This window comes from Oenanthe melanoleuca, chromosome 2 (genome assembly GCF_029582105.1).
Source record: "Oenanthe melanoleuca isolate GR-GAL-2019-014 chromosome 2, OMel1.0, whole genome shotgun sequence".
Lineage (NCBI taxonomy): Eukaryota > Metazoa > Chordata > Aves > Passeriformes > Muscicapidae > Oenanthe > Oenanthe melanoleuca.
Window position 1 is genome coordinate 137,280,581 of NC_079335.1, and position 25,986 is coordinate 137,306,566.

Sequence of the window (25,986 nt, forward strand, 5' to 3'; positions counted from 1 at the left end):
ACACATACACAAGGCTCTGCACACACGAGATTCTGCACACACACAGGATTCTGTTCACAGACACACGGCTCTGCACACACGGGATTCTGCACACACGGGATTCTGCACACACACAAGGCTCTGCACATACACAGGACTCTGCACACACACAGGACTCTGCACACACACACAGGGCTCTGCATACACACAGGACTCTGCACACACACACAGGACTCTGCACACACACACAGGGCTCTGCACACACACAGGGCTCTGTACACCCGGGCACAGCACAGGTCATTAAAGCGGATTTATTTCCTCACTTTCTGCTGCTGACCTTGCTCCTTTTCCTCACCAAGTCTTTGCATTAACATATGGATGCACTGGGAAGGCACGGGCGCCCTTGGAACACACTGATCTCGGGTATCGTGTTTTGTTTTGTTGGTTGGGTTTTTTTTTTTTTTGGTTTTTTTTTTTTTTGGTTTTTATTTTTTTTTTTTTTAATTTTGTAAAGCAAACACTGAGCTCTGCGTCAAGGTCGCTCCTTTCACAACCAGCAGAGCTTTCCATTTTCCTGAGAACTTGGTGAACAACGCAAAGGTATTTCCAAAAGATTCCCGTGCCAGCCCTGCGCAGAAAGGCAAATGGATCACAGGCAGGCACGGCCGCACTGCCAGCCGCACAGGCCCCGCGCACCAGCTACAGCAGCCCTCGGGGCGGAGCGGAGCGGCTCGGGGCGGGGTGGAGCGGGCCGGGGCTGGGGCGGCTCGGGGCGGGCAGGGCGGGCCGGGCCGAGCCGGGCGGAGCCGCTGGGCCGCCGCCAATGCGGGCGGGGCGGTGGCGCCTGCGCCGGTGCCGCCGCTCCCCGCCCCGCCGTGCGGCCCGGCCCGCCTGGCCCGCGCAGCCATGTGGAGCCGCTACCGGGGGCTGCTGGGCCGCGGCCGGTGAGCGGGGGGACCGCCAGGGGCCGGGGCAGCGCAGGCCGAGGGACGCGGGGCTCGAGCCGCTGCCCGGCCGGGCACAGGCCCTGCGGCCCGGGAAGCCTCGCTGGAGGCCAGGCCGGGCCGGTGCTGGCTGCGGCAGGCCGGCACAGCGCGGTGGTTCAGAGGAAATTGTGTCCTTGCAGGTCCCTGCGGCTGAGGGCCTGGCGGTGCAAGAGCGTCGCCGCGAATGAGAGAGCGCTGCAGTACCGGGTGGGCGAGCAGATCCACGGCTTCACCGTGAAGCAGGTGAGGTCACCGCCGCTCTCTCCTCTGTATATAAACTTCCCGTGCTTGGAAGGCACCTGGGCGGCTGCGCGTTAAATACTTGCTTTGGGTGCTCAGTCATAGAAATGGTACAGGAGTTCCTGTAGGAACTGTATTTTAGGTGCCGTTAATACATATTCCTGTAGGGCGCTAATTCTAGAGTAAGTAATGCACCCCACGAGCTTGTGTGTCTGCTGCAGATGTGACCTTTCGGTGTGGCCTTCTAAATATCCTGACAGATAACGGAACTTCACTCTGTGAATATGTTTTTTTAAACACATTCAAGTAATATTTCGTCTCCTAAGCTGCTTTTAATACCTTTGTTGAAAACCTGCCATAGAAATATGTTGAAAGCTTTAAAACTTTCGTAAAGCAAAAAGCAGGAATGGAGAGTAAAGGTTATTTGTGAGAACTGATTGCTAGTGACACTACACTTGGTGATAGAATGGAGTGCTTGCTTTTCGTTTTGCTGCCCTGGCCACTGACATTTGAATACATGCCTTTTCTTTCTGTGTTTCTGATTGAATGTTTACCTGTACCATAAGAGTATGGTTCTTTAATGCTAGTATACTTTCATTGGGTTATAAATTTCATTTAAATTTTATTTTTCATTTGCATAATTGTTTTTTTTCCCCTCAAACCACAGAAGCAAAAGTTTATTTAGTACTGTAATCCAGTATTTTATATATAGGACTAACAAGCTGTAATTCTTATATCATGCACACTTTATTTGACCTAGTTGAAGTCACACTCCAATAGAGATGTTTTCTTCAATGCAGGTGACAGCTGTTCCTGAGCTGTTCCTGACTGCAGTGAAGCTTAGCCACGATGGTACAGGAGCCAGGTATTTACATGTGGCTCGGGAGGACTCCAATAATCTGTTCAGGTAAGACATTAGTATAGGTACTACACATTCAATCTCCACATCACCTTGTGTTTTTTCAGTTGTAATCTAGCATCATGGCTGGATTATTCTGTGCCAACAGGATGGACAGTACTTCCTTTGTAGGGCTTAGAACTTTTCAGGTTGGAAGAGATATGAAGTCTGCTGTTCAGTCTTCTGCTCAAAACAGGATCAGTGTTTAATTCAGGTCCAGTCCTGCCTTGAAAACTTTCAGAGATGATGCAACCATAACCTTCCATGAAGATTTTTGAGCCTTTTGGATAAAAATAAACATGTTTACTTGTGTGCTGAAAACTTCTGTACTAACTTCAGAAATAGAAGTGCAGAGGCTGTACACTCTGTGAAAAAGATGGCTGAGCACTCAGGAGTCTGAGGAACTCAAACTCTGCATCCTGGTGTGTGCCATGTTTGCTGTTAGCCAGTGATGATGCTCCCAGAAATCACAGGTGCAAGTAGGAGTGGGTGCACTTCTCCCAAATGACCACATCCCTCTCCATGCTCTCTCTTGCAGTATCCAGTTCCGAACCACGCCAATGGACAGCACTGGAGTCCCACATATTCTGGAGCACACAGTGCTATGTGGTTCCCAAAAGTATCCCTGCAGAGATCCCTTCTTTAAAATGTTAAACAGGTCACTGTCCACTTTTATGAATGCATTCACAGGTAAGTCCAAAGGAAACAATACTTACCTTAAATACTGTATACTTGAAATGCAAGAGGTTTTATTGCAGTAGAGCTGTCTAGTGGCTCTAATTAGTTTGGCTTTGGGACCCATTATTATTGTTTGTGAATGTTGTGAGATATTAAAAAGCTAGCAAGGCAAGACAACAAAATAAGTCTTGTTTATTTGTCAGTTGCAGAGTTCCAGTATAGCTGGAGGTTTATAGTCAAAAATACATGTAGTTATTTTTATGGATGATGTCTAAAGCAAAGTTTTCATGGTAAAATAGCTGCAGTGTTAAATATGTCTATTCCTCAGCAAAAGTACATTTCGTTTAGTATATCTCTTCTGGTTATTTATATGGATGAGAAATTAAAAATCAACAAAATGCATCTTAGACTTTCTAAAATTCTGATAATTTTTATGTTTATTTATATGCAGCTAGTGATTACACACTCTATCCATTTTCAACACAAAACCCCAAGGACTTTCAGAACCTCCTGTCAGTGTACTTGGATGCAGCATTCTTTCCATGTTTACGTCAGCTAGATTTCTGGTAAGACCGTTTGAGATGTATGCAAACCTTAAATTAAAAAAAAAAAAAAAAAAAAAAAAAAAGCTTCCCCCCCCCACCCCAGTCAACAAAACCTTCAAACTCTCACCACCTTTTGTTATTGATTTTTTCAGGCAAGAAGGTTGGAGGTTAGAACATGAGAACCCAGCTGATCCTCAGACACCTCTGGTCTTCAAAGGAGTTGTTTTTAATGAAATGAAAGGAGCATTTGTAAGTTTTGTGAATGTTTGGCTTAAGTTCTTACAGATGATGAAGTAGCTTCAGCTGTAGGTTATCAATGGCATTATTGCACCAGAGATTCCCATTCCTCCTTTTGAAAATTTAAATCCTCAGTAAAGTCAAAACTGTTGTATAGTTTGTTTTTTTTTTTTAAAGTTAGCCTGTCAAAAGTTTGCTTATATGTGGAAAGGCGCCTTGTTAATGGATTTTATTGCAGAATACTCTTACATTAGCATGGAAACATAGCTAATTTTATTAAAGTACATGAGACTACATGCTTATGTGAGGAGGTTGTGTAAATGAAAGCTCTGAGATCTTATTATTGAGCACCTTTTGTCTTTAAAATGTGTTTTGATGGCTTTCACTGAAATGTGGTGTTTTCCTATTAAGACAGATAATGAGAGGATATTTGCACAGCACCTGCAGAACAAAATCCTTCCTGATCACACTTATGGTGTAATTTCTGGTGGAGATCCATTATGTATTCCTGACCTTACATGGGAGCAGCTTAAGCAGTTCCATGCCACACATTATCATCCAAGCAATTCCAGGTGTGTGAGATTGGTGACTGACTTCCTAGGGTTTGTGTTTTTTTAGGAGAAAACCAGAAGCATAGTGTTTTTATCCATGTGGCCAGCAGCAGCTAGAACAGCTTTTTTTAGAAAGAGCAGTGAAGGGTAAATTGGAAGCAGGTAAGAAAGGTAGCTGATTTTCTCAGGTGTCTGTTTTCCTGCTCATGGGGATGTGCTTTGGGGATTGATTGACCTGAACTCATACGAGCTGGGGGGAAATGGGAACATACTAATAAGTATTTAGCAATAATGTTAGGGAGTTAAGATACAAGTAGTGTAGATTTATTCTATGGAATAAATTTATTCTAGGAACAGAGGTTCCTGTCCTCTTGGAGTAAGACAGATGAAGTTAGAAGTTACAAGGGAATGATTTCATTTCCTCCTGCATCACATATTACTGTAGTGAGTTCTAAATAATTGATAGGCATTTAATTCAGGTACTGACTTGGTTGGTATTAATAAGATATTTAAACTGGAAGTCAGTTTGAAAGTTACATGCAGGAAAATAATTCTTTCTTCTGTACTAATTTTGTGGCCAATCTGTTATTCTGACTAATTCACTTGTGGAACATCAGCTTGTGTCACGACAATGAATTTATAACCCATTGATTATTTTTTTTTTTTTCTCATTATCTCAAGTATTCGGCTGTACTGGTGTGCTGAGATTTTAATCAGGGGATGAGATTTATCTGAGGCATAGCTTGTGCTCATATTTGGTCCAGTGGAAGTATTTAGGTATGGGAATGTGTTTGGTGGAGTGACCCATGGAACCCAGCCATGTTTTACAGGCAGAACCTAGGACATGGGTCATTGTATTTTATACTTCAGGTGTGAAGACCTTAAGAATTTTGTCCTCTGAAACTTAGGAGCACTGGGTTTCTGGCTTCAATTACTAATATTTTTATCTGGAACATTGTATATTCCTGGGACTGAACAAATTTGAACATAATAAAACTGAATGTAATGAAAAGGTGTTTTGTGGCCTACAAGCTGAGAAATGTGGAATTTTATCCAGAAATTTGAGGTGTTTTTATATCTGTTGCATAGGTTGAGGAACCAATTTCAACTCCAGATGTGACAGAATTACTGGAAAGCACATGATGTTCAGAGTATAATACAAGTGGCTATTGTAAATTTCATATTAAATGCTTAATCCCAATATTTTATTTGAAATGCAGATTTTTCACTTATGGTAATTTTCCACTGGAGCAACATCTGAAGCAAATACACGAGGAAGCATTGGTAAAATTTGAAAGAATTGAATCAAATACTGACATCCCAAAACAGAAACTCTGGGAAAAGCCTGTAAGTAATGCAAACAAACAAACCAAAATCACTAAACCCAAAAACCCCCCAGGTTAATATTTTAACCTAACCTGCTGCAGTTGGTTTGTTTAGAATCGTGTTTAGAAATTAGCTCAAGTATTTCTGTTCTTAGTTTCATGGGGGACAAACTACATTTACTTTTGAGTTTCAGTAATATAATGATTGGCTGCAGTTATTTATTTCTCTTATTTCCAATTTTCAAGTATTTTTTCACTTGAAGCACTGAAGTACTTATTAATAGAAAGCATTTAGGGCTAATGAAAGAAATACTGATACTTAGTGTCAGGAAATAAGGTTTCTAATGGTATCTAATTTCCTAGACATTGGTGTCAAAAATTATTTTCATGTTCTCTTCCTCCCTGACTTGTCCAAAGGTGTAAATACTTCTTTCAGAAACAGCTCAGAATGTTATTTATGGCCAGATTTTCTTCAACCTCTCCTGTAGTGTCCACTTTTAAAAATTGAGATGCCCCTCATATTTTTCAAGATAATGTGTGTTTGTTTATTTGCTCATGCATCTTGAATTTATTAATGAGTATCTGTAAAATTATTTTACATACTTGAAAGATGATGCTTTGAAGGTGGAAGTAATTTTTTTTGTTTATAACTCTTTCTCTGAGTTCATTTCAGTGTAGAATTTATTGTTCTTTATAGAGAGAACACAGGGTAACATGTGGTTTAGACTCCTTTGCTTCTGATCCTTCCAAGCAGACCACTGTCAGTGTCAGCTACTTGTTGACAGAGTAAGTATATCAAAATGAAATTCTGAATAAGAGGTTCCTTTAGACCTTTAAGCAAGGTGCAGGCATGTTTCTTGTCCCCAGTCTCTTGATAAATTTCATCTCTAAAGAAAATAATGCCATGGGGAAATAAATCAATCATGCTTTAGTAAATAAAAAGTTTAATTGCTTTTACAAGAAAAATCAGGTGTTACTTTACAGAACTCTTCAGTGGATGAGACATTTGAAAACATTGTCTTCCTTTCAGTTCCCTGCCATGTGCAGGCTCTTGTGTGACCCTGCTACTAACTTATCTCCCCTTGCAGCCCAATTTAAATTGCTTTCCTGGTAGTTAGAACAAGTGAAAGATGCAGAGCTCTCCTATTTCCCTAAGGTCTGATGCAGGGTTCACAGCTGACAGTTATTTCTCCCTTGCTCCCTCTACCTTTGTTTTCTAGTTCTTTTTTAATGGACTCAGTGATACACGATGTCACATACGGTTTTCAAGAGCTAATTCTTTTTCTTCAGTATTACAGACACTTTTGAAACATTCACCCTAAGCCTGTTGTCTTCACTGTTGGTTGATGGGCCGAATTCTCCTTTTTACAAAGCCTTAATTGAGTCTGGTGTTGGTACTGATTTTTCTCCTGATGTTGGGTAAGTGTTTCACATTTCGTCACTATAAGCAGTGTTAGAAAATCTAAAAAGCACTTTTGAGTTGGAAGAACTCATCTCTTCTACAGGCAATTTACACCAGAGTAATCTTACTTTAATATTAAAACATCATAAGAGTTTCTCCTGATGAGCTGCAAAGCATTCTCAGATGTAACTTTTGGCTCAGAGTACTTGGATAGAAGCTAACTTGTATTGTTTACAGCTTATGAACCATAAAAATGGACAGATGGAATAAAATACGGAGTATCTTCAGTGCCTTATTTTACATGGGTGTTTCATCCTGGACATTTAAGTATTACTCAGAAGTGTTTGTGAGCTCTTCTCTGTAACCATGTTGCTTTTATTGCTTTATAGTAGGTAGATATATAGTAGGTAGATTTGTCACAAATGTGCCTTTGTGCAATCAGGTGCTATTAACTTGCCATCAACTCAGTATAGAATATTGCACAAAATATCCTTAGTTGGGAGGGACCCACAAGGATCAAGTCCAACTCTTAAGTAAGAATGGCCCATACAGAGATTGAACCCACTACCTCAGTGATACTAGCACCATGCTCTAACCATCTGAGCTAAGCTCAGGGTCATTACAAAAGGGTATTTCAGCTGACACTTGCTCCAGCTGCAGCTCCCAGCCCATTTCCTGAGTGTGCTGTGTGCTGCAGGCTGAGAGTAGGCACATTGTCTGCACTGAACTTGGGCTCAGTTGCTCATCACATTTTGCCTTTTTTGTCAGCACAAAGAAGGAAGTGCTTTCCAGGTATGATTCATCTGACTGATTTTTAGACTTGAGGATGACAAAAATCATGCCTTTTTCTCCAGTGACTCTCTCAGGTGTTCAAGTGAGAAACCTTACTATGCTCATCTGTGACTTTATTGTCTTGCTCTGTCTGGCTTGACCTGTCTCTACATTAAGTAATTAATTGGCTTTGTGCAAGTCCTGTGTCCTGCATTCCAGTGCCATATAGACATATTAATATTCCAGAGCATGGCAGTAGAAATCTGTCTTTAAACACTGAAGTAGGGATTATGTTGTGTTTTTTGTCAGCTGGTCCTTTTCCAAGTTGGCTGGATGGATAGGGAGTTGAACTGTTCAGTGAGCTGGCTTTAATTTGCTTTAGTGACTGTAGTCACTGAATCTGCAAGAATAAGTTTGAGTCCAGAGATGAGTATTGCAGAATACAGTGCCTGAGCCTGCCATTGAATTCCTTCTGTGGTTTTCAGACTTGTAATAGTGGTTGCTTATGAGTGCATGAGCACCTATTGGTTTTTGTTTGTTAGCTTTGGTTTGAACTGCTAGGTGTTTGTATTTCTGCAAATGCTATTTTGTCTCTAAAGATGAGTTCTGTGATTAACACTGCCTGACAGCTTGGACTGTCTTTACTGTCATTGCTGTTACAATTTTTTTTCATATAGTAGATAACGTTTGCAGGAAATACAGAAAACTTCACCTTAACCACTTATTTTACAAATACTGCTTTAGAAGTACTGTTCCACTCACCTGCTGAACTAGAATTTGTGTTTGTTGTTACATGCATCTAAAATTTTCACCTTAAAAAGAGAGACTTCTTTACTTGAAAAAAATACAGATGAATGGGAAGATGAACGGGAAATACCAGCTTTACTTCTGTAGCTATTTTTCTTTCTCTAAAACCATATTCTATGGGTTTTCTTAACAGTGGCTACTACTACTGAAATTGAACTAAAATGCTTTTAAGTTCTGTTTCTTGCCTCTTTGGTAATTATTTTAGCTTTTAAAATCTTGTGTGTTTGTATGTGTGGAAACAACGGGTGTTTTTTTTTTGTTTTTTTTTCCTTCTGTCTTTGTTGGCAGCTTTCATGCTTAGTTCTGGTACTTGTCACTGAGTTGGTTATCTTTTACTCTAGGTTCAATGGCTCAACAAGAGAAGCTTATTTCAGTGTGGGTCTACAGGGTATTGCTGAAAAAGACATTGTTACTGTGAAGCAAATAATTGATAGAACAATCGATGAAGTTATTTTGTGAGTAATGCTAAGTTTTTAAGAATACTCTTAGTTAATATAGTAATAAAATATTACATGTAGACATGTAATAATACAGACTTATATATAATAACATGCCTTAAAAATCTAGTTGTATTAAAATAAAGGCACCAAAGCAGAAGTAGTATGTTCAGTACTCTTAAAACTTGTGCCTGCTACTTCCTTTATTGCAGCTTGTTCTCATCAGCATAATCTTCAGGAATTCAATTATGTTAGTTCAGTTTCTCTGAATGACACAACATGATTGTGTCATTTCATATCAATTTTAATTTTTTTTATCAACTTAATTCAATATGAAAGACGTTATGTTGTAATGCTTCCTTTATCAATCTAATAATTCATTTTCGTAACTTCACTTAAAGTGATCAATGTTAATGGATGTGATTTCCTTTTCTTATCACTCTTTCCCAAAGGAAAGGATTTGAGGAAGATAGGATTGAAGCTCTGCTTCACAAAATTGAAATACAATTGAAGCATCAGTCTACGAGTTTCGGACTTGCCCTGACATCTGTAAGTCTGTGTGTGGTTTTTTTTTAAGAACAGTTAAAAAAAAAAATCTACTACCTATGTTATTTTAAAATACAGGGTCATTTTATCAGCTCTTCATATGTAAACTTTCCATTTAAAGGCTCTTCCTTTGTCATATTGTGTACATCTTTCTTTCTTTTCAGTAGCTGTCAGACTGTCTGTGGACTTCCCACTGTATGAGTTAATCATGCAGTGAGCCTGTTGTCTTTGCCTGAAGCAGCTGCTCAGCAGTAAGAGCTGAGGGCAGAAGAAAGGAGGGGATGTTTGAGTGATGGTGTTTGTCTTCCCAAGTCACCAGTATGTGTGATGTAGCCCTGCTGTCCTGGGGATGAGGAACATTGTCTGCCAGTGGAAAGCAGGGAATTAATTCCTTTGCTTGCACACAACTTTTACTTTATCTATTAAACTGCATTTATTTTAACACATGAGTTCCTTTGCTTTCACCCTTCTGATCCTCCCCCCATCCTGCTGTGAGGGTCAGAGAGTGAGTGGCTGTGTGGAGCTGAGCTGGGGTGAGCCTTGACACCAAAGAAGTGATCATGGCCCCAAGCCTGTGGGTGTCTAAAAACTGCTTGGACAATGCTCTTAGATACATGGTTAAACTTTTAGGCTGAGAATCCTGAGAACCAGGATTGAACTGTTGTAATGACCTCGTAGTGGCCTCAAATAAGAAGTGGCTGCTTTAATTTCAAGAGAATTAGTTCAAGCATGTTCTAAAAGAGTACTCTGCTTTCTATCATATTAGAAAATTTCAACAGAATAGGTAAAAATAGTTATTACAGAAAAATGCTGAAGGCTTAGGAGCCTGCTTTTAATTAAGGAAGTAAGAAAAGAAAAGGTGGATTTGGCAGTTACAGTATTTGTTCTCTCCATAAAGCCTATTAAAGGCTTTTTTTAATGTATGTCTTGGGATTCTTATACTTTGCTTTGTTTTTGTTTTTTCCCCATTTACACAGAGTAAAAATGGAGAAACTTCTGGTATCTTGTACTTGTGGTGTTTTGGAGAACTTTGAATAGCAATTCAAGCAAACTCAAATTAAAAAATAAATATCCTGGGGATTGGTTATTTATTATTTTCTTCAAAGTCTCATCTAATTTACATACTTTACATGATTGAGTCATCTTCCTATAAGTCATTGAATCTATCTAATACAGAAGTGTGATATGTATGTACTACTTTGTCTCTACCACCTGTTTCTCTTTTCCTTCTTTCTTGAGATGAAAAATAATGTGAGGGAATAAAGAATATTACGATATATTTCCAGATATGCACAGCTATGCAAAAAAAAAGTTATAATTTAAAAAATGATGGTTTTGATATGGTGAAATTAGAGGCAAAAATGGAGAGAAGAGGGGATAGGTGATGATGGAATAGAACCTTTATCTGAACAATATTTTTCCCCCTACAGCTACATTAGGACTACTCATTCTTTGATATTCAAGTATAAATGTTAAGGTGGTTGTGGAACATGGATGCTGTCAGATAGAGAAATGCAACTGGATTGTCCTGCTTACCTAATTATTCTTTCCCATTCAGTACATAGCCTCGTGCTGGAATCAAGATGGGGATCCAGTGGAGCTTCTGAAGATTGCAGATAAAGTCTCTTGGTTCAGGCAGTGTCTTAAAGAAAATCCCAGATTTCTTCAGGAAAAAGTTAAAACATACTTCAAGGTAGGCAAACTTAGGGAAAATTATCTTGTGTTAATTTTTAAATGACAATTTTGTATTTGAAATTAAACTGAAAGCTAAGTTATTATCACCATATTGCCTGTTTCTAGGTGTAGATTGAACAGCAGCATATTCAAATGAAACATGTTAATTTTAATGCTTTCCACTTTTCAAAGTAGAAAAAAAAAATTGGCTGACTGGTCATTTGGAACCACATTTAATAGAACACTGATGAAATGCTTATGTTTTACCAAACTCTGATTTGTATAGAAGGGCACATCTATTTCCTGATGAGAAGTTCAGATGTGAACAGTGAATTTTGGACCTGTTATGTGTTCCTTAGTACTGACATAGCAAGGTGTATCTCCTTTTCCTTCCAGTGGATTTGGTTACAAGTAAGATTGTCTTGATGCTCCTCATGTTCATTCAACTGCTGTCTGCATTTTGCTATCAGTGCCAATTACTTTCTGCTCTTCCCTTCTTTTCCTCTCCATATGTTCTTCTGGAGTTTTTGCAGAAAAAAAAACCACCAGTAAAGGTGTTGTAATGCTGAATAGTTATGAAGCCCTGAATTAGTTAATTCTAGAAAAAAAAAAATCCAGTGATAGTAATGCAAAAGTGGTGTGAGTTTTTGGTGGGGTTTGTTTTGTTGGGTTTTGTTTGTTTGCTTTTTTGGTAGGTTTTTGTTTGGGCTTTTCTTTTTTCCCTAGTCAGCTTGTTTGTTTTGAAAGACAGATTTATTATAAGTAACTGTCATCCTGATTGGAGTAAATCTTGGTTCTAATGTACTCAAAAGCAAAAAGAAACAGTGGCATCAGTTGAAATCAGTTTTCCTAAGAACTTTACTAGAGGTAAAGGAGGTACTAGGGAGCTGTTAAAGTATTGGCTTCTGTGGAGAAGAAATACAGGTGCAGTATTTTTTGAATGTCCTTTACTGTGCAGTTCTGTTGAGGGGGCTGAGGCAAAGGCACATCTCAGTTGGAAATGATGAGAATGATTGGATGTTCTTACATCATAAGATTATGCACTGTTGTACCTTGTGCTGGGAAATTATTACAGCAGTCGGGCAGGGAGCAAGGGAGAGAATGCTATTCTTCTTGTCCATTTTACTATGGCTGGTTAATTTTGCATTTCCCTCTTTAACTCTCTAGTCAGGTTTCTGTAGTCTCTTCACACAGGCACGGGGGAGATAAACTCATAAAAAAGAATCTGAGTATATTGTCCCAAATTGTTGGTGTCTGTCAGTGCCAGATGTTGCTATTTGACTCCTGCATTGAAATGGGTGTTTCTTGAGGTCACTGTCTTTTGACTGGCCTCCCTTTCCTATTATGGAAAGTGGAAGCTGCTTGAGTAATTTTGATATTAAAATTCCATAGTCTGGTATAAACAAAAAAGAGTTCAATGGCAGTTATGACACTTGCATAATGCCTGGAGTTCTTTACACAAGGCTGATGTGTAAAGCATTTCTGAGCAGGATAAGGCATGCACATTCTACATCATAGGGGATCTCTGTGCACTCAGGCTTGGGCAGGTTGAAAGAGGAGTTTAATCAAACCCTCCTGCATTTAACAGAATTGCCCCATCTTAGAACACCCTCCAGATAAAACTTACAGCATGTAACTCTCTAGTGTTATGTGCAGTTGTTTAACCTGGATTTAATTAAACTAATGAGCACTGTGCTGTTAAGAGATTCTGACTCTAGACTGAAACTTAGCAGAAGGCTGTTGGTGCTTGTTCTTGTGGTGAGCAGTCTCTTCCCCACAGCAGCTTGTTCTGTATGAAACCAAGGGTTCAGTCTGTGGTTGTGATACTTTTGATAACATGCAAGCAAGATGATACACTGGCTGCTTTTCTCCTGTTGATGGAGCAATAATCTGAGGCACGAAAGTAGCCCTCAGAATTAATGCTTTGTTTTTGGGATATATTTCTGCAGGATAATCCACACAAATTGACTCTATCCATGAGTCCAGAGGAAGACTACCATGATAAACAAGCTAAAATGGAAGCAGAAAAGCTGGAAAAAAAGGTCAATGCACTTTCTGAAGAAGAAAAAACACAGATCTTCGAAAAAGGTTAACATGCTTTTTCACATTTTTATTTGTATAATGGTTTTTTAGCTGTTCTGTAGAATATCTTAAATTCTCAGGCACTCTCCAGCATTTGCTCTGAAAGGGATGGGATTTGTGTGCTGTGCAGTGCTTATACTACAGTATATGGTTGGTATATTCCATTAGTTTTAACACTCAAAAATAAAGTGATCAATGTCTTCATTAGGGCAGAAAAAGGGAAATTGTTTTAAAATACCAATCTGTTCATTCTTTCCTGTGCTAATTTGCACTGATTGGAAAATGAATTCATTGTATCCCAGAATGGGTCAGGTTGGAAGGGACCACATTGTGCTATCTGGGCAACCTCCCTGCTCAGGCAGGATCTCCTAGAGCACGTGGCACAGGATTGCATCCAGGGAGTTCTGGAATATCCCCAGTGAGGGAGACTCCACAGCCTCTCTGGACAGTTTGTTCCATGCTTGGTCACTGCACAGTGAAGTTCTTCCTCGTGCTCACTTGGGACTTCTTTGTGCATCAATGTCTGCCCATTGTCTCTTGTTCTTTTGCTCAGCACCACCAAGCAGGGCCTGGCTCCATCCTCTTGGCACCCTCTCTTCAGATACTTCCATATCATGTACCTTGAAGCTGTTTGTTTATGAGCATGAGGGCTGCTCCATGCTCCTGTAAAATGCACATTTTGTAATTATATTTTGTATATAATTTCTGGTGAAAAAGCCAACTCTAAAAGTAATGCTGGGTTTAACTTATTCTGGAGAACAACTAATGGTTGAAAACTCTGGGCAGTCATCTAATTTTGTTAAAGCAGTGTCTAGTCACAGAAATCCTCTAAAAGTGTGGCATTAATCTTCTGAGGCTTTGGTGTGTGACAGGAGATAGGGGAGCACGAAATCAGAGGAGGCTTTTTACTTACAGAGATAAATTGGAGAGTACTCAGAGGTGACCAGCTAGTGTCTGAAAGTCTGAAATGTGAAAGTAATCACAACAATTTAGCTGCATCAGTGTTCTGACAGAGCACTTGAATAAGAGCTGGAGTGGATTGGGTTAGAAAGAAGCTACTTATCTGCCAGGTCTGGGTTGATGCTTGCAGAACTGAGTGGCAGGACAGACTGGCAGGTGTCACTTAAAGATTAAATTACATATTACTGTAAACAGGTTGTGAAGAGGAGATTTGAAATAGAATCTAGCAGAAGTGTCTTCTCTTTGCTGTTGTTGCATGATAACCTGCAGGATTTGTCTTGGTAAAATATTTGCAAAATTGCCAATAGAAAACTCCAGACTTGAGTCTTGAGTTTTTCTGGTCTGCATCATCTCAGTGGGTGTTAGGTCTTGACAGCACTTTCACTACAAGCTGAAAATGACAATTTGGTATTCTCTCCTTACTAGGTTTGGAATTAATTGCTCTTCAAAGCAAACCTCAGGATACATCTTGTCTCCCAGCTTTAAAAGTGTCTGACATCGAGCCCAAAATCCCCTTCACTGTGGTGGAGACAGCACTCACAGGTTGGTGTCACCACTGTCTGGTGTCCCAAAAAACAGCACTGTTGGGTTGTCCCTGGCTGCTGGCCCAGCTGTGGCCCCTTGCCCAGCACATGGACTGGCTTTGTGGCCCATAGTTGTGCTTTCCCCTCCACTGCAGCCCAGCACTGTGGGCAGACATGGCAGTGGATCCACAGAGCCATCTCCTTTGAGGGACAGTGTGGAGCAGCCTCCTGGCCTTGCCAGGGCTGCAGGAGCTCCTGATGGCAGCTCCCTGCTGCAGGCATACTGCCACCTTGCCCTGCACTCAGAGGAGTCTCTGGCTGGCACATTCAGTGCTCTTGAGCAATCTCCCCCCTTCCCAAGGGCCTACCCAGCTTGCAGAACTCTTGGCAGCTAGGGCAGCAAGCCTTCCTTACTACCTCAGTCCCTCCCTACCTGTTTTTTACAGAATACAGAAAAAAATGTGTCATTCCTCATAACTTCAGTTCAAGTTTTTCCCTCCTTTGCTAGTTGTTTCCCCAGGGACTGATAGGAGATGGTAGATCTGAATTTTGTTACAATTCTGTCAATTTTTTTGCAGTAAATACTGTTCTGTAGTATATTTCTGACATAAATTTTTCTTCAAAAATTATCAGCAAGTATCAAGACTGGTTGTTTATTTTTGATGCAAAAAACGACCTGGTTTTGTGAAAATTTTACTGTCTCTGTTCTAATGGCCTGGCTTAGAAAGAGTGTACAGTAAAAGAAGGCACCTTCCTCAGTTTTTGAATGGATGAAGGCAAAAATAAGGAAGAACATATTTTTGACTTGTTCAGGAACAAGTTACTATTTCTTTTATTTGAATGTTACCTCTAAAATATGACCTCTGTTAGAAGAATTCCCAGATTGTCCCGGTGTCCATTACCTTACCATGGACAGAAACAGAAAAACTCCTTTTGTCCAGCATTCAGTATAATGTGCATAATTTAAACAAGGAGTGGCTCTGAAACACCAACAGAAAATTATTCTTAGTGAGATGTTCTTGTAAGAAATCATGTTGCTTCTATGTGTTTGTAGTAGGAAGCTGCTGGTTATTCTTTGCTTTTGTTTTTTTATTCCTAGCTGAGGAAATTCCTGTCCAGTACTGTGCTCAGCCAACCAATGGGGTGGTTTATTTCCGAGCTGTTTCCAGCCTGAACACACTTCCTGAGGAGCTCAAGCCATATGTGCCACTCTTCTGCAACGTCATTACCAAGTGAGAGGTTTACTTTCTTAGAAGCTGAAGCAACAGGCTGTAAAATACTTTGGCAACAGGCTTGCCAAAATACTACTACTGCCTTTAATAATTCCAGCATCTGTTCTTGCTATAAAAGCAAAAGGCTAAGTTGGTTTCCTGCAGAAAATTGTCTTTGTTCCCCAGTGTTGCTAAATTGTTTCCCCTTCTCCACTAGCCTCTGCATTGCCTTTTTGCCTATTTGGTGTCAATACAAGCATTTCCTCAGCAGATTGGAAAAATTCTATAAATGAGAAATAGCCTAGAAGAGATTAAAGTTTTTGCTTGAATAGACATCTGGTGCAGTTTTGCCATGTGGGGACAGAAAGAGTGACTCCATCACTGGGGAAAGAGGAGCACAGAGCAGAGCAAGTGGCCTGGGCTTGGAGGAATATGTTTTTATTAATGAGAGCAACTTATGTGATATTGTTAATGTAGTTCTTAAGGATGTTGGTAGCAAGCCTGCACATAAAGCATGCTTTTTAATACAGTATTTTAATTTAGCAAGAGGATTTAATTTAAAAGCTTGGTGGGAAGCTTTTAAAAGGTATAAAAGTATTGTGGTTGCTTGATAATGCCCTAAATTGTTTAGTTGCTAAATCAGTATTGTCCTAAACAGAGTACTCTACAAATGCTGCGTGGATTTTGGTTTTGACATATATTGAAAAGGGAAACAAATTTATCTTGTTTTTCACAGGATGGGATGTGGAGCCCTTGATTACAGGGAACAAGCCCAGAAAATGGAACTAAAAACAGGTGGTATGTCTGTCAGCCCACATATCATTCCAGATGATTCACACCTGGATGTCTATGAACAGGTAAATTAATCATAACCTTGCAGTTGTTACCCTTGCAGTAACAGTTCTGTAGTTAAGGGTCAGTCAGGGCCTCCAGGTAGAGGGTCAAGCTAATGTGCATTGAAAACTTTGTGTATGAAAGGACTCTTGCCTTTTTTGTAAGATATAAATTAGATAATTACAGTAACTTAGTGTTTTATGTTAAGGGGAGTGCTTGATGTGGGTGTTCTGTCTAAAAGGCAGTGCTTTGCTAGCATCTGTGACCACATTTTTGAGTGCTGCAGAATATTTTGGAAGCAGAGGGTAGGGGACAGAATGGTGTGGTGTTACACACAGAGATTGCTGTTAACATGTAGTGTCACTGTTGGCAGCATCATTAAATCTATGTGTTGGGCAATATTTCTTGTTGCAAACTTGCTGGAGGTATGCTCCCTATGGATCCTGGAGTTAAATTTAGGGAGTTCCCTTGGAGAAGAGTGCACCCCGGAACAGAACTTGTACTTTATGGGAAAAAATATGAAATTTTGTGTCTGAACTGCTGCTTGCTGTTGAAAAGAAGAAATTGAGGAATTCCTAGGCTTGCTTTTGCAAGAAGAGCAATCACATTTCCAGCCTGCATTAGAGCAATTAGTGATGTGTAGCATTAGGTTGGCATCATTGTATCATTTCATGAAAAGTTACTGTGCATTTCTTGGGCCACTGCTGTGCTTGTCTTGTGTGAAGGGTTTTTTGTGTTTTGTTTATTTTTTTTTCCTTCAGGGTGTGCTCTTTTCATCTCTGTGCTTGGATAGAAATCTGCCAGACATGATGAATTTATGGAGTGAAATATTTAACAAGTACAGTACATTGGGTTTTGTTTATTTGTGGGCTTGCATGTGTTTTGGGGCTCTTGTTTTCACTCTTCCCCCAATCATTCGCCTTTTCTTTGGGATTTATTTTCATAATTCTATCTCTGATGTCTTTCTAAATTTATGTATTGCATCAAAAGCATGACTATATAGTGGATTAAATGGACAACCAACAGTTTAAAAATACTTTGAACTTGGGATGATGAATGATTCAGTAAAATAAATTTAATTGGTGTCCTTTTGCATGAGACCTGCTTGTATTCTTTTTCAGCCCAAGATTTGAGGAGGAAGAACATTTCAGAGTGCTGGTTAAGAAGACTGCCCAGGAGCTGTCAAATGGCATTCCAGATTGTGGGCATTTATATGCCTCTATTAGAGCCAGCAAAAACCTTACACCTTCTGGAGAGCTGCAGGAAATGTTCAGTGGGATGGATCAGGTGAGAAGTTAATAATGCCCTTCATCAAGGCCCATATCCTTGACTGGTTTTTGTTAATTCTTCCTGTTGATTTAATCTGTGGTCTTCCTGCCTTCCCTCCCTGCACAGGTGAAGTTGATGAAGAGAATAGCAGAAATGCCTGATATTAAACCAATACTACGCAAACTACCACGCATTAAGAAGTATTTATTAAACAGTGACAACATCAGGTGAGCTAAAAAGAAAAGGCATTTGGTTAAAGACAGGCCATGATCTGTGAATATGCTTTTCTCAGTGCACCTCATGGTGTACTGGGGTTTTATGAAATGGGACATCCATGGAAAATATTAATTTAAATTCCATTTGCTTACAGAGCAGTAGCTTTGGAGTTCATTTTGTTCAGTTTTTAAATGGTATGAGAAACTTACAGCAAATTTTATAGGTAACAGTTGTGCCCAAAGCTGGTAAGTGACCTGTGCAATTTTACAGAAATAGTCAAAAATCTGCCTTTTATTATTCCCTTCAAGGTGCCCATTAGACAAATACTGTTATATTGTTTTGTAAGAGTTGAATATAGTTGGGTTTGGATTTTTGTTTCATGCCTGAAAGGAAAACAGTGACGTTCTGAAACTTGCTTTATGCATATATTGGAAAAAGTAAAGAGAGCACATTTAGGTGTTTAGTGTCAGATGCATTAGTTCCAAAAATGGGCCTGTTTGAAGGGACATAAGTTGCAAAGCTTTGTGTTTTAAAGCATGAAATGATAAATTATGTACGTTTCTGTAGTGTTCAAAACCATGTTAGGGCTGCCTGTAAGGAGAAGATACAGGGGGCATTATTTTCTTTCAGAGACATTTTTATTTGCAAAACTGAGCTAGTCCTGTCTTGTGCACAAAGTGGTTTGGCAGCTACTGCTCAGCTTTTTGGTCTGAAAGTCTTCTGGGTCAAGTAAAAGAGCAAGCAAGAAGATCTATTGGACTGTACTCTTTTTTATTCACATCAGATGCTAGATTGAGTATTTTGCCTTTCTCTCTGTTAATGATTACCTGGAGATCACTGACCTAACATTCTGATGATATAATAGAAAATGTTTAGACAAAGTGGTACAAATTATAAAAGACTCTTTGAAAACACAAAACCATATTTAAAAATTTGATATGTATTTTTGACAGATGTTCTGTGAATGCAGCTCCTCAGCAGATACCAGAAGCATCTAAAGAAGTAGAGAAATTTCTAAAGGGCATATCCAGAAGTAAAAAAGAGAGAAAACCTGTTCGTCCACATGTGATTGAGGTGAGAAATTGTCACTTGGGATTAGGGCATCAAATGCAGTTGACTTGATCATGTCAATACCATTGTGCAATCAGGAAAAGTTTGAACTCAGATGTTGTGTCTATGTAAAGATGTCTGAAGAAGTCTGCCAGACATCTCTGTGATCAGCTGCTCTGTGTTTTGCCATGGAGTGTCTTCACTGCAATACAGTGGACAGTAGAAATGCAGGAGATCAGCTGTAAGCCTCACCCTGGGGTTACTGCTTCAGTGTGGAACATGGAAAAAAAGTCTTCCTTTCCCTGTTGCATAAAACTGTAATTCCTTTTTAGCTTAGCTTTACTTGAAATGTTGGCCAAAAGCAAATAGGGCATGATGTGCAGTTCCTCAGTTGCATATGAGTTTGTTTTGTTACCAGGGTGTTCAGGACATTTGGCACAAAATATGCTTGATTCAGTGGAGTTGACAAAGGATCTGCTCTGTCACTCTGCAGATCTGTCTTTATTTCTGATGAAATTGGAATAAGCTCCCATTTCCTTACCCATGAGTGAAATGATAGTGTCAAACTTTATGGGCCTCATTTAATTTGGGTCTTGGTGTCTGTCAGTGCCAGATTACTCTTGGAAGAAAACTAATTTGACATTTGTTTAGGAAATACAAAGAAGCAATTGAGTACCTTGCTTATGTTTGTGAAGGCATGGTTTGAAGATTGACTTAAACAGGTTTGAGTGGAAGGGGTTGCATTTATAGTAGTCTTGGTCTAAGTTTTTAAATAATTTTTTAATATGAGGACTGGCTCTCTTGTAGAAATCTTCAGAAGTGAAACCTGTGGGAAGTGAAATGGGTACTGGTTTTCAGATCACGAGGAAATTAGTTAATGTAAGTACATTACTAGTGGGAGATAGTGGTGTTACAAGGCTGTTACTGATGGTAATGGTCTATGTTAAGCTGTTACAGAAGCACAGCACTGAAATGTAATTCATTCCCTTCAGTTTCACAGCTAACCATCAAACTCAATTACTTCCAGTTATTCCCTTCCTTTACTTAGTTTCTTCCCTAAATTATTGTGAATGTGAATGACACCTGACAGAAGATCATTAGTGAAAATTAGGTGAAAATGAAGATCTGTATTTGGCTACAGGAATGAAAAGCATACCCTGAACTCTTGTTTTAGAAAAGAGGGGCAGGGAGAGCTCAGCCCAGTGCTGTAAATACACTGCTCTGCTTGGCCCAGCCAGAGTTGTGTGAGGGTCTGGGCATGGGGTTTCTGACTTTAAGAAAGGAGGGGAGCTCTGAAATATCAGCACTGGAGGTGTGTAAGGGTCTGCTCATGCTTAAGTGAGCACACAAGCAGATGTATGTGTGAGGGAGGCAAGGGTCCGAGCTCTGCAGAGGCCCAGAGACCTGAAGAGGACTGGAAGTTCAGAAGTGACATTGTAAGGATTGAGTCTATTGCAGGGGATGCTTGAGGAGGAGTTTGTACTAGAGCTGCTGTCAGAAATAGTTTACCTTGTTTGTGGGTACACAGTTCCTGACTGTTTCCAATGTCTAGAATGGATGGATTTGGGTATGATGTGGGACATGTACATGTGACAAGTGGAGAGTGACAAACACGTGTTTCCATTGAAGTTAAATCTGTGGCTAAATCCAGACTCCTTGGTAGTGATTCAAAATATGCAGAACTGAGATGCAGGGGTGGCTGGGATGGGTAGTTGATGTGCAGTGTCCCTTTCCCTTAGTTTTCCAAGGCAGTTCTTTGTCCTGGATTGCTGATACAGACACAAGCAAAATGTCTCTGGTTGCAGGGTAGGGTAAGTGGCAGCTTTAGCAGTGGTGTGTCTGTATGTTTGGCAGAATTTCCTAGTTCTCAAAAAAGTGAGAGTTCTTAGATGGGTAAATTGTCTCCACTGCTAACTGTGACAATAATGTGGTGTTCTCCTAGGATCCTACTTTCAAGCCATGCCAGATGAAGACCCATTTTGTACTTCCCTTCCCAGTGAACTATATTGGGGAATGCATTCGAACAGTTCCTTACACGGCTGCAGACTATGCCAGGTGGGAAGCAGAACATCAGGGAGCTTCTCTGAGCACTGCACAGGACAAAATAAATTGGAAAGGGTTGGGCTGACTGCAGAAAATGGAGAGTTGATAGAAAATGATGTGCTGTGCATTTGTCATAAAATCTTTATGAAGCAACTGTTGCATGGCTGGGCCCAGAGCAGCCCTGTAAATGCTGAGATTAAGTAATGAGGGGCTGCTATCCCCTGCCTTGGAATAAACAGTCCTGCCTACCCTGAGTGTCCTGAGTTGACAGTCCTGTTGCACTAACAAAGTTACATGCAGTACAGTGCTTACATGCTTACAGTGATGTGACATTATTCAGCTGCTATTAAATACTGAGTATTGCTGTTGTAACTGTCATAGATTACAAGGAGCAGTGCATTCCAAATGGGGATCTGGGTGAGCTTTAGAGGCAGCTGAGACTATTACTGTTGCCCAGTTCACTTCACATCTTCACTGCTTCCATTTCTCTCATTTCAGCCTTCGAATTCTCGCACGGTTGATGACAGCTAAATTCCTGCATACAGAAATTAGAGAGAAAGGAGGGGCTTATGGTGGAGGTGCTAAACTTAGCCACAATGGTATATTCACATTCTACTCCTACAGGTAACAGTGTATTTCTTTCCTCTTGATGGCTGGGGGGACCACTGACTGCATTTGGCTGTGTTTTGACTCCATTGTAGCAGTCTTTCAAGAAGTGAAGTAAAGGGGATGAAATTAAGGGAGTGATTCAGTGCTGATGAAGTTAGATTGCCTAATAAAACCATCCTTGCTTTCTCTTGTTTGTGTCTTTGGGAAAGCCTAGTTTATCTCTGCTGGTAGCAACCACTGCTGCACCTCTGCACTTTGGTGTTTACTGTCTCACTATCAGATTTATGTATAATCAGCTTTCACTTGTTTATTTCTGGGTTAAGGAGGCCCTAAAAAAAGAAATTCAAGACTACTCTAAATTTGAGACCATGAAGTAGAATGGTGATGTTCCCTAAGGTCCTGAGTTTGAAAATAGGCAGCTTCCTTCAGGTGACTGGCTGAAATCATCAGAGGTTCAGCAGAAAGCATTGCTGGTGATGAGCTAGAACTACCTGCTCTGTCTCTTCCATTCCTCTTCTTTGCCAGTCCAGAGCAGTCACCATGTGTTTGGCTTACCAAGGCACTTTCAGATGAAATATGAACTGGAGGTATTATAGTTGTCATCCCCACTAGAAATGTTGTATGGATGGAGTCCTGGCTGTAGTTGTTTTCCTAGCCCAAAGGCAGCCTGGCACAGTGCTTGGTCAGGGTTCCTAACTGAGATTTGAGCAACCTGGCCTTTCTGTGAAGCTTCAACATGGTAGGACTTGTCCTGGCAGTAGTCCTTAACTTGCCAGTACTAGTTAACCTGTGGCACCTGTTTTACAGAGAGTAAAAACAGGTGTGGCAAGAAAAGCAACTGAGAGAAGATAGAGCATATCATAAATTCCTGTGTGGGCAGTGAAGGCAGTGGTGCTTTTGGAGCCCACTGTGAGCAGTGCTGGTTTCTTGACTTTGCTTTCATTACACCACTTCTCTCTACACCATACTTTTAGGCAGCTGAAATTCTGTACCTGTGTATCTAAAATTCTAAATCTGCTTGGTTTGTAACACTACTTTCTTCTGGAAAAGAAACACAAAACCAAGCCCCAAAACCTATTTGTGTACAGGAAAAAAAGTTTATAATCTGTTTTTCCCTATGTATGTTTGTGTGATGCATAGTAAATTATGAATTAAGTGAGAAAAAAGGAATTTTACAGTTTTTCAATTTGTATGACTGAAGTAATTAATTTTTATGTTTTCTTTTTCATCTAAGAGACCCAAATTCATTAGCCACCTTGAAAACATTTGAAAAAGCAGTTGAATGGGCCAGATCTGGGGAATTCACACAGCAAGATATTGATGAAGCTAAACTATCAGTGTTTGCTGCTGTGGATGCACCAATAGCTCCTTCAGACAAAGGTACATTCTCATCCTTCCAGGGCTGTCAGTGTTTATTTGCTTTTTAATTTAGGTTTAAAGGGAAGAAAACAAGTTGGTAAACGGTGTCAGATGATAAAATTTGTGTTTGGCAGATGAGAGGGAATGGCAGTTTCAATGAATCCATTGGTTCACCTCCTCCACTGTGCTGAAGTTTGTGTTCATACTGCTTCTCTGTGTCAGATGGAGGTAGATTGAGGAAATTATTTTAGGTTTGGAGAGCATTATATGCAGACAGATGTAAAGAAATACTGGTCCTCTAATTCAAAAAGAGCTGAGGGATTTTCCTGACTCAAGCAGGCGTGTTGACTGTGAATGTCACTAGGCCTTTATGCATATGTTCTCTGTAGAAGTCAAAACACAGAAGGCTGTCTGCTGGGGTGGAGGGGGTTTTTAGCTTCTTTGCAGATCTGCACACACATGATGCATTGACAGTAGCTTTTCAGTTTACTGGCAGGTGGCTTTGCTATCCTCACTTCCCTCCCTCCCTTGTTCATAGCTGAATTTCAAGCCAAAATTTGCCCAGTTAAAATATGTTTCCTTTCCGTACACAACGAATTGCAAGGTTAAGATTAGCATTATTTTAAAATGTGCTTGTATTAACACTTAACTTTTTTAAACAAGAACACTTGAAATGAAGCTTTACCTGTCAGAATCTGGTTTTGGTCTAGACAATTAAGCCATTGGTGTGAGGTGCACACGAGTGCAGAGCCTGCACTTTGGGTATTGTGTCAGCCAGGGATGACGAGCACTCTCTGGCATTTGAACACAGATCTGAACAGAGCACTGAATAGGAGAGCTCTGTTCAGGGGCCTGGGAACTGGTGCAAGGATAGCCTGTTCCTTCATGCTTTTGAGTCACTGGGCCCTGCAGATGGATGTGAAAGCCTTACCTGGCTGGGAAGTCAGCCCTGCCTTGGGCAGGAGGTTGGACTAGTCCACTCAAATCCTCCCAGCCACCTTTATTTCCCTATGGCTATTTGCCTGACAAAAAGCTTTTCTGTGATTATTTTGGAGTTCTCTGGTTGTTCAAGGAGTGTTAATATTTAGTATTAAAACACTGTGGGCAGGTACTCCCTACAAAAAATTAAAGCATTTGAATGCAGATTTCTGTGTGTAGTACAAAAATGTGAGCAAGCCATCACATTGCAGATACATCACAACTGATGGGAAATAAAAAAAAATATTCTAAAAACAGAAGCTTCATGAAATGCAGTTTGTTTAAAAAGTTGTTTGAAAGAACCAGCATTCTTCAGAATGAATTATGTCTAAGTTTCATGGGCCACCATTACGTCCAGATTCTTGACAAACAGTCATATGCCAGAACAGACTTTTTTCCTGATTGAGAAACTGAAACTGTTACTACCTCACCCTGGTTTTAACTTATGGTGCTTGATTCAGTTAGATATTCTTGAGAATTATGATTTGTTGGTAGTCTCTGTTCCTTTCCAGCACACATTCCTATTGTAGTTTGCTCTCATTCCTGCATGTGGCTGTCACAGCTTCCAGTGCACCAGAGCAGTGTGTGGTTTTGTTTTCTTTTCCCTAGGAATGGGTCATTTCTTATATGGGATTTCAGATGAAATGAAGCAGTCGCACAGAGAACAACTTTTTGCTGTCAACAGTGATAACCTGGTTGACGTATCAAACAAGTAAGTCTGTGCTCAGTTGTTATATTTAAGTTACTGGATTTCTTCTCTTTGTCATTCATACTACTTTCACTATTTTTTTCTGTAACCTAGAAAAAGATATGTAATTAAAGAAAAAAGAAAGGTAATTATATCCTGCTTATTGTATGTTCAGAAGATGTAACTTCGTCCTACACTCTTGAGTTTGAGAAATTTGATTTACTTTTGAAAGGCCCAGAAACTGTCTGGGTAGACTGTATGAGTAGGTATGAGCAGACTGTATGAGCTGGTTCTACTCCACTTGTAGCATTTTGTGTCTGAATTCTGAATTCCACTACAGCCATATGCAGGGCTGAGGAGAGACTATTGTGATGACTGGGCAAAACACAAGTTGCATCTAAAAAGGACATGCTGCCTGAGATGGGAATATTTTTCACTTTTATATCAGAGCTGTGGTTAACTGGAGGTGGCAGCTTCTCACTTGTTTATGGGTTGTTTTCCTTTTTCTTTTTTTCAAGGTATCTTGCAGTTGGGAAGAGCACTCGTGGTCAGGCTGTACTTGGCCCAGAAAATGCAGATATCACCAAAGATCCCTCATGGGTCAAACGATGACTTTGCAGCTGAACATCCAGAGACAACAAGCCAGTCTGTGTAACTACAGCATTAGGGGTTTTTTTAGTAACTTTCAGCAGTGCTATGGTCCAAGTGAAATACTCATTGCTGTTTTTTAACCAAACCAGTTAGAAGCTCCCCTTCTCAAAGTAATTATGTGAAGAATTTTCTAACCATACAGTATTTGAGAGCAAGAATTACATGCTCTGCATGGCAAAGACAGACCTTAATCTTCTACTGAAGCCTTACACCTCCAATCACATATGAATACTATATAAATGAAATATTTTTGTATCTGTAAAACTCTAGTTTTAAATGGTGTTTTGTTTGAAGTCATGTCTGCTGTTGGATATATAAAGAGCTGTCTCTCACACTGACAGAGTTTATTTTGTGGTGTGCTAATTGCAGCTGCCACCTCCAGCCTGAGCAGTCTGTGACAGAACATTCCACCAAGCTGAGGGTGCAGTGCAGTGGG

The 25,986-nt window shown here is 40.1% G+C and overlaps 1 protein-coding gene across 1 annotated transcript; it reads left to right on the forward strand.

Annotated features, from left to right (window-relative positions):
* Positions 1 to 801: 801 nt before the first annotated feature.
* Positions 802 to 25,888, forward strand: PITRM1 (pitrilysin metallopeptidase 1). The gene is made up of 27 exons (XM_056486026.1): positions 802 to 923; positions 1,106 to 1,208; positions 2,006 to 2,112; positions 2,642 to 2,793; positions 3,233 to 3,347; positions 3,479 to 3,575; positions 3,975 to 4,135; positions 5,335 to 5,461; positions 6,137 to 6,225; positions 6,730 to 6,858; positions 8,761 to 8,874; positions 9,309 to 9,405; positions 10,961 to 11,095; positions 13,026 to 13,164; positions 14,545 to 14,661; positions 15,742 to 15,874; positions 16,590 to 16,710; positions 17,449 to 17,525; positions 17,809 to 17,974; positions 18,083 to 18,183; positions 19,126 to 19,246; positions 20,030 to 20,101; positions 21,165 to 21,277; positions 21,764 to 21,889; positions 23,109 to 23,254; positions 24,821 to 24,923; positions 25,418 to 25,888. Exons 1-27 carry the CDS (start codon positions 886 to 888, stop codon positions 25,509 to 25,511), a joined length of 3,093 nt encoding a protein of 1,030 aa, XP_056342001.1. The 5' UTR covers positions 802 to 885; the 3' UTR covers positions 25,512 to 25,888.
* The last annotated feature ends 98 nt before the right edge of the window (positions 25,889 to 25,986 follow it).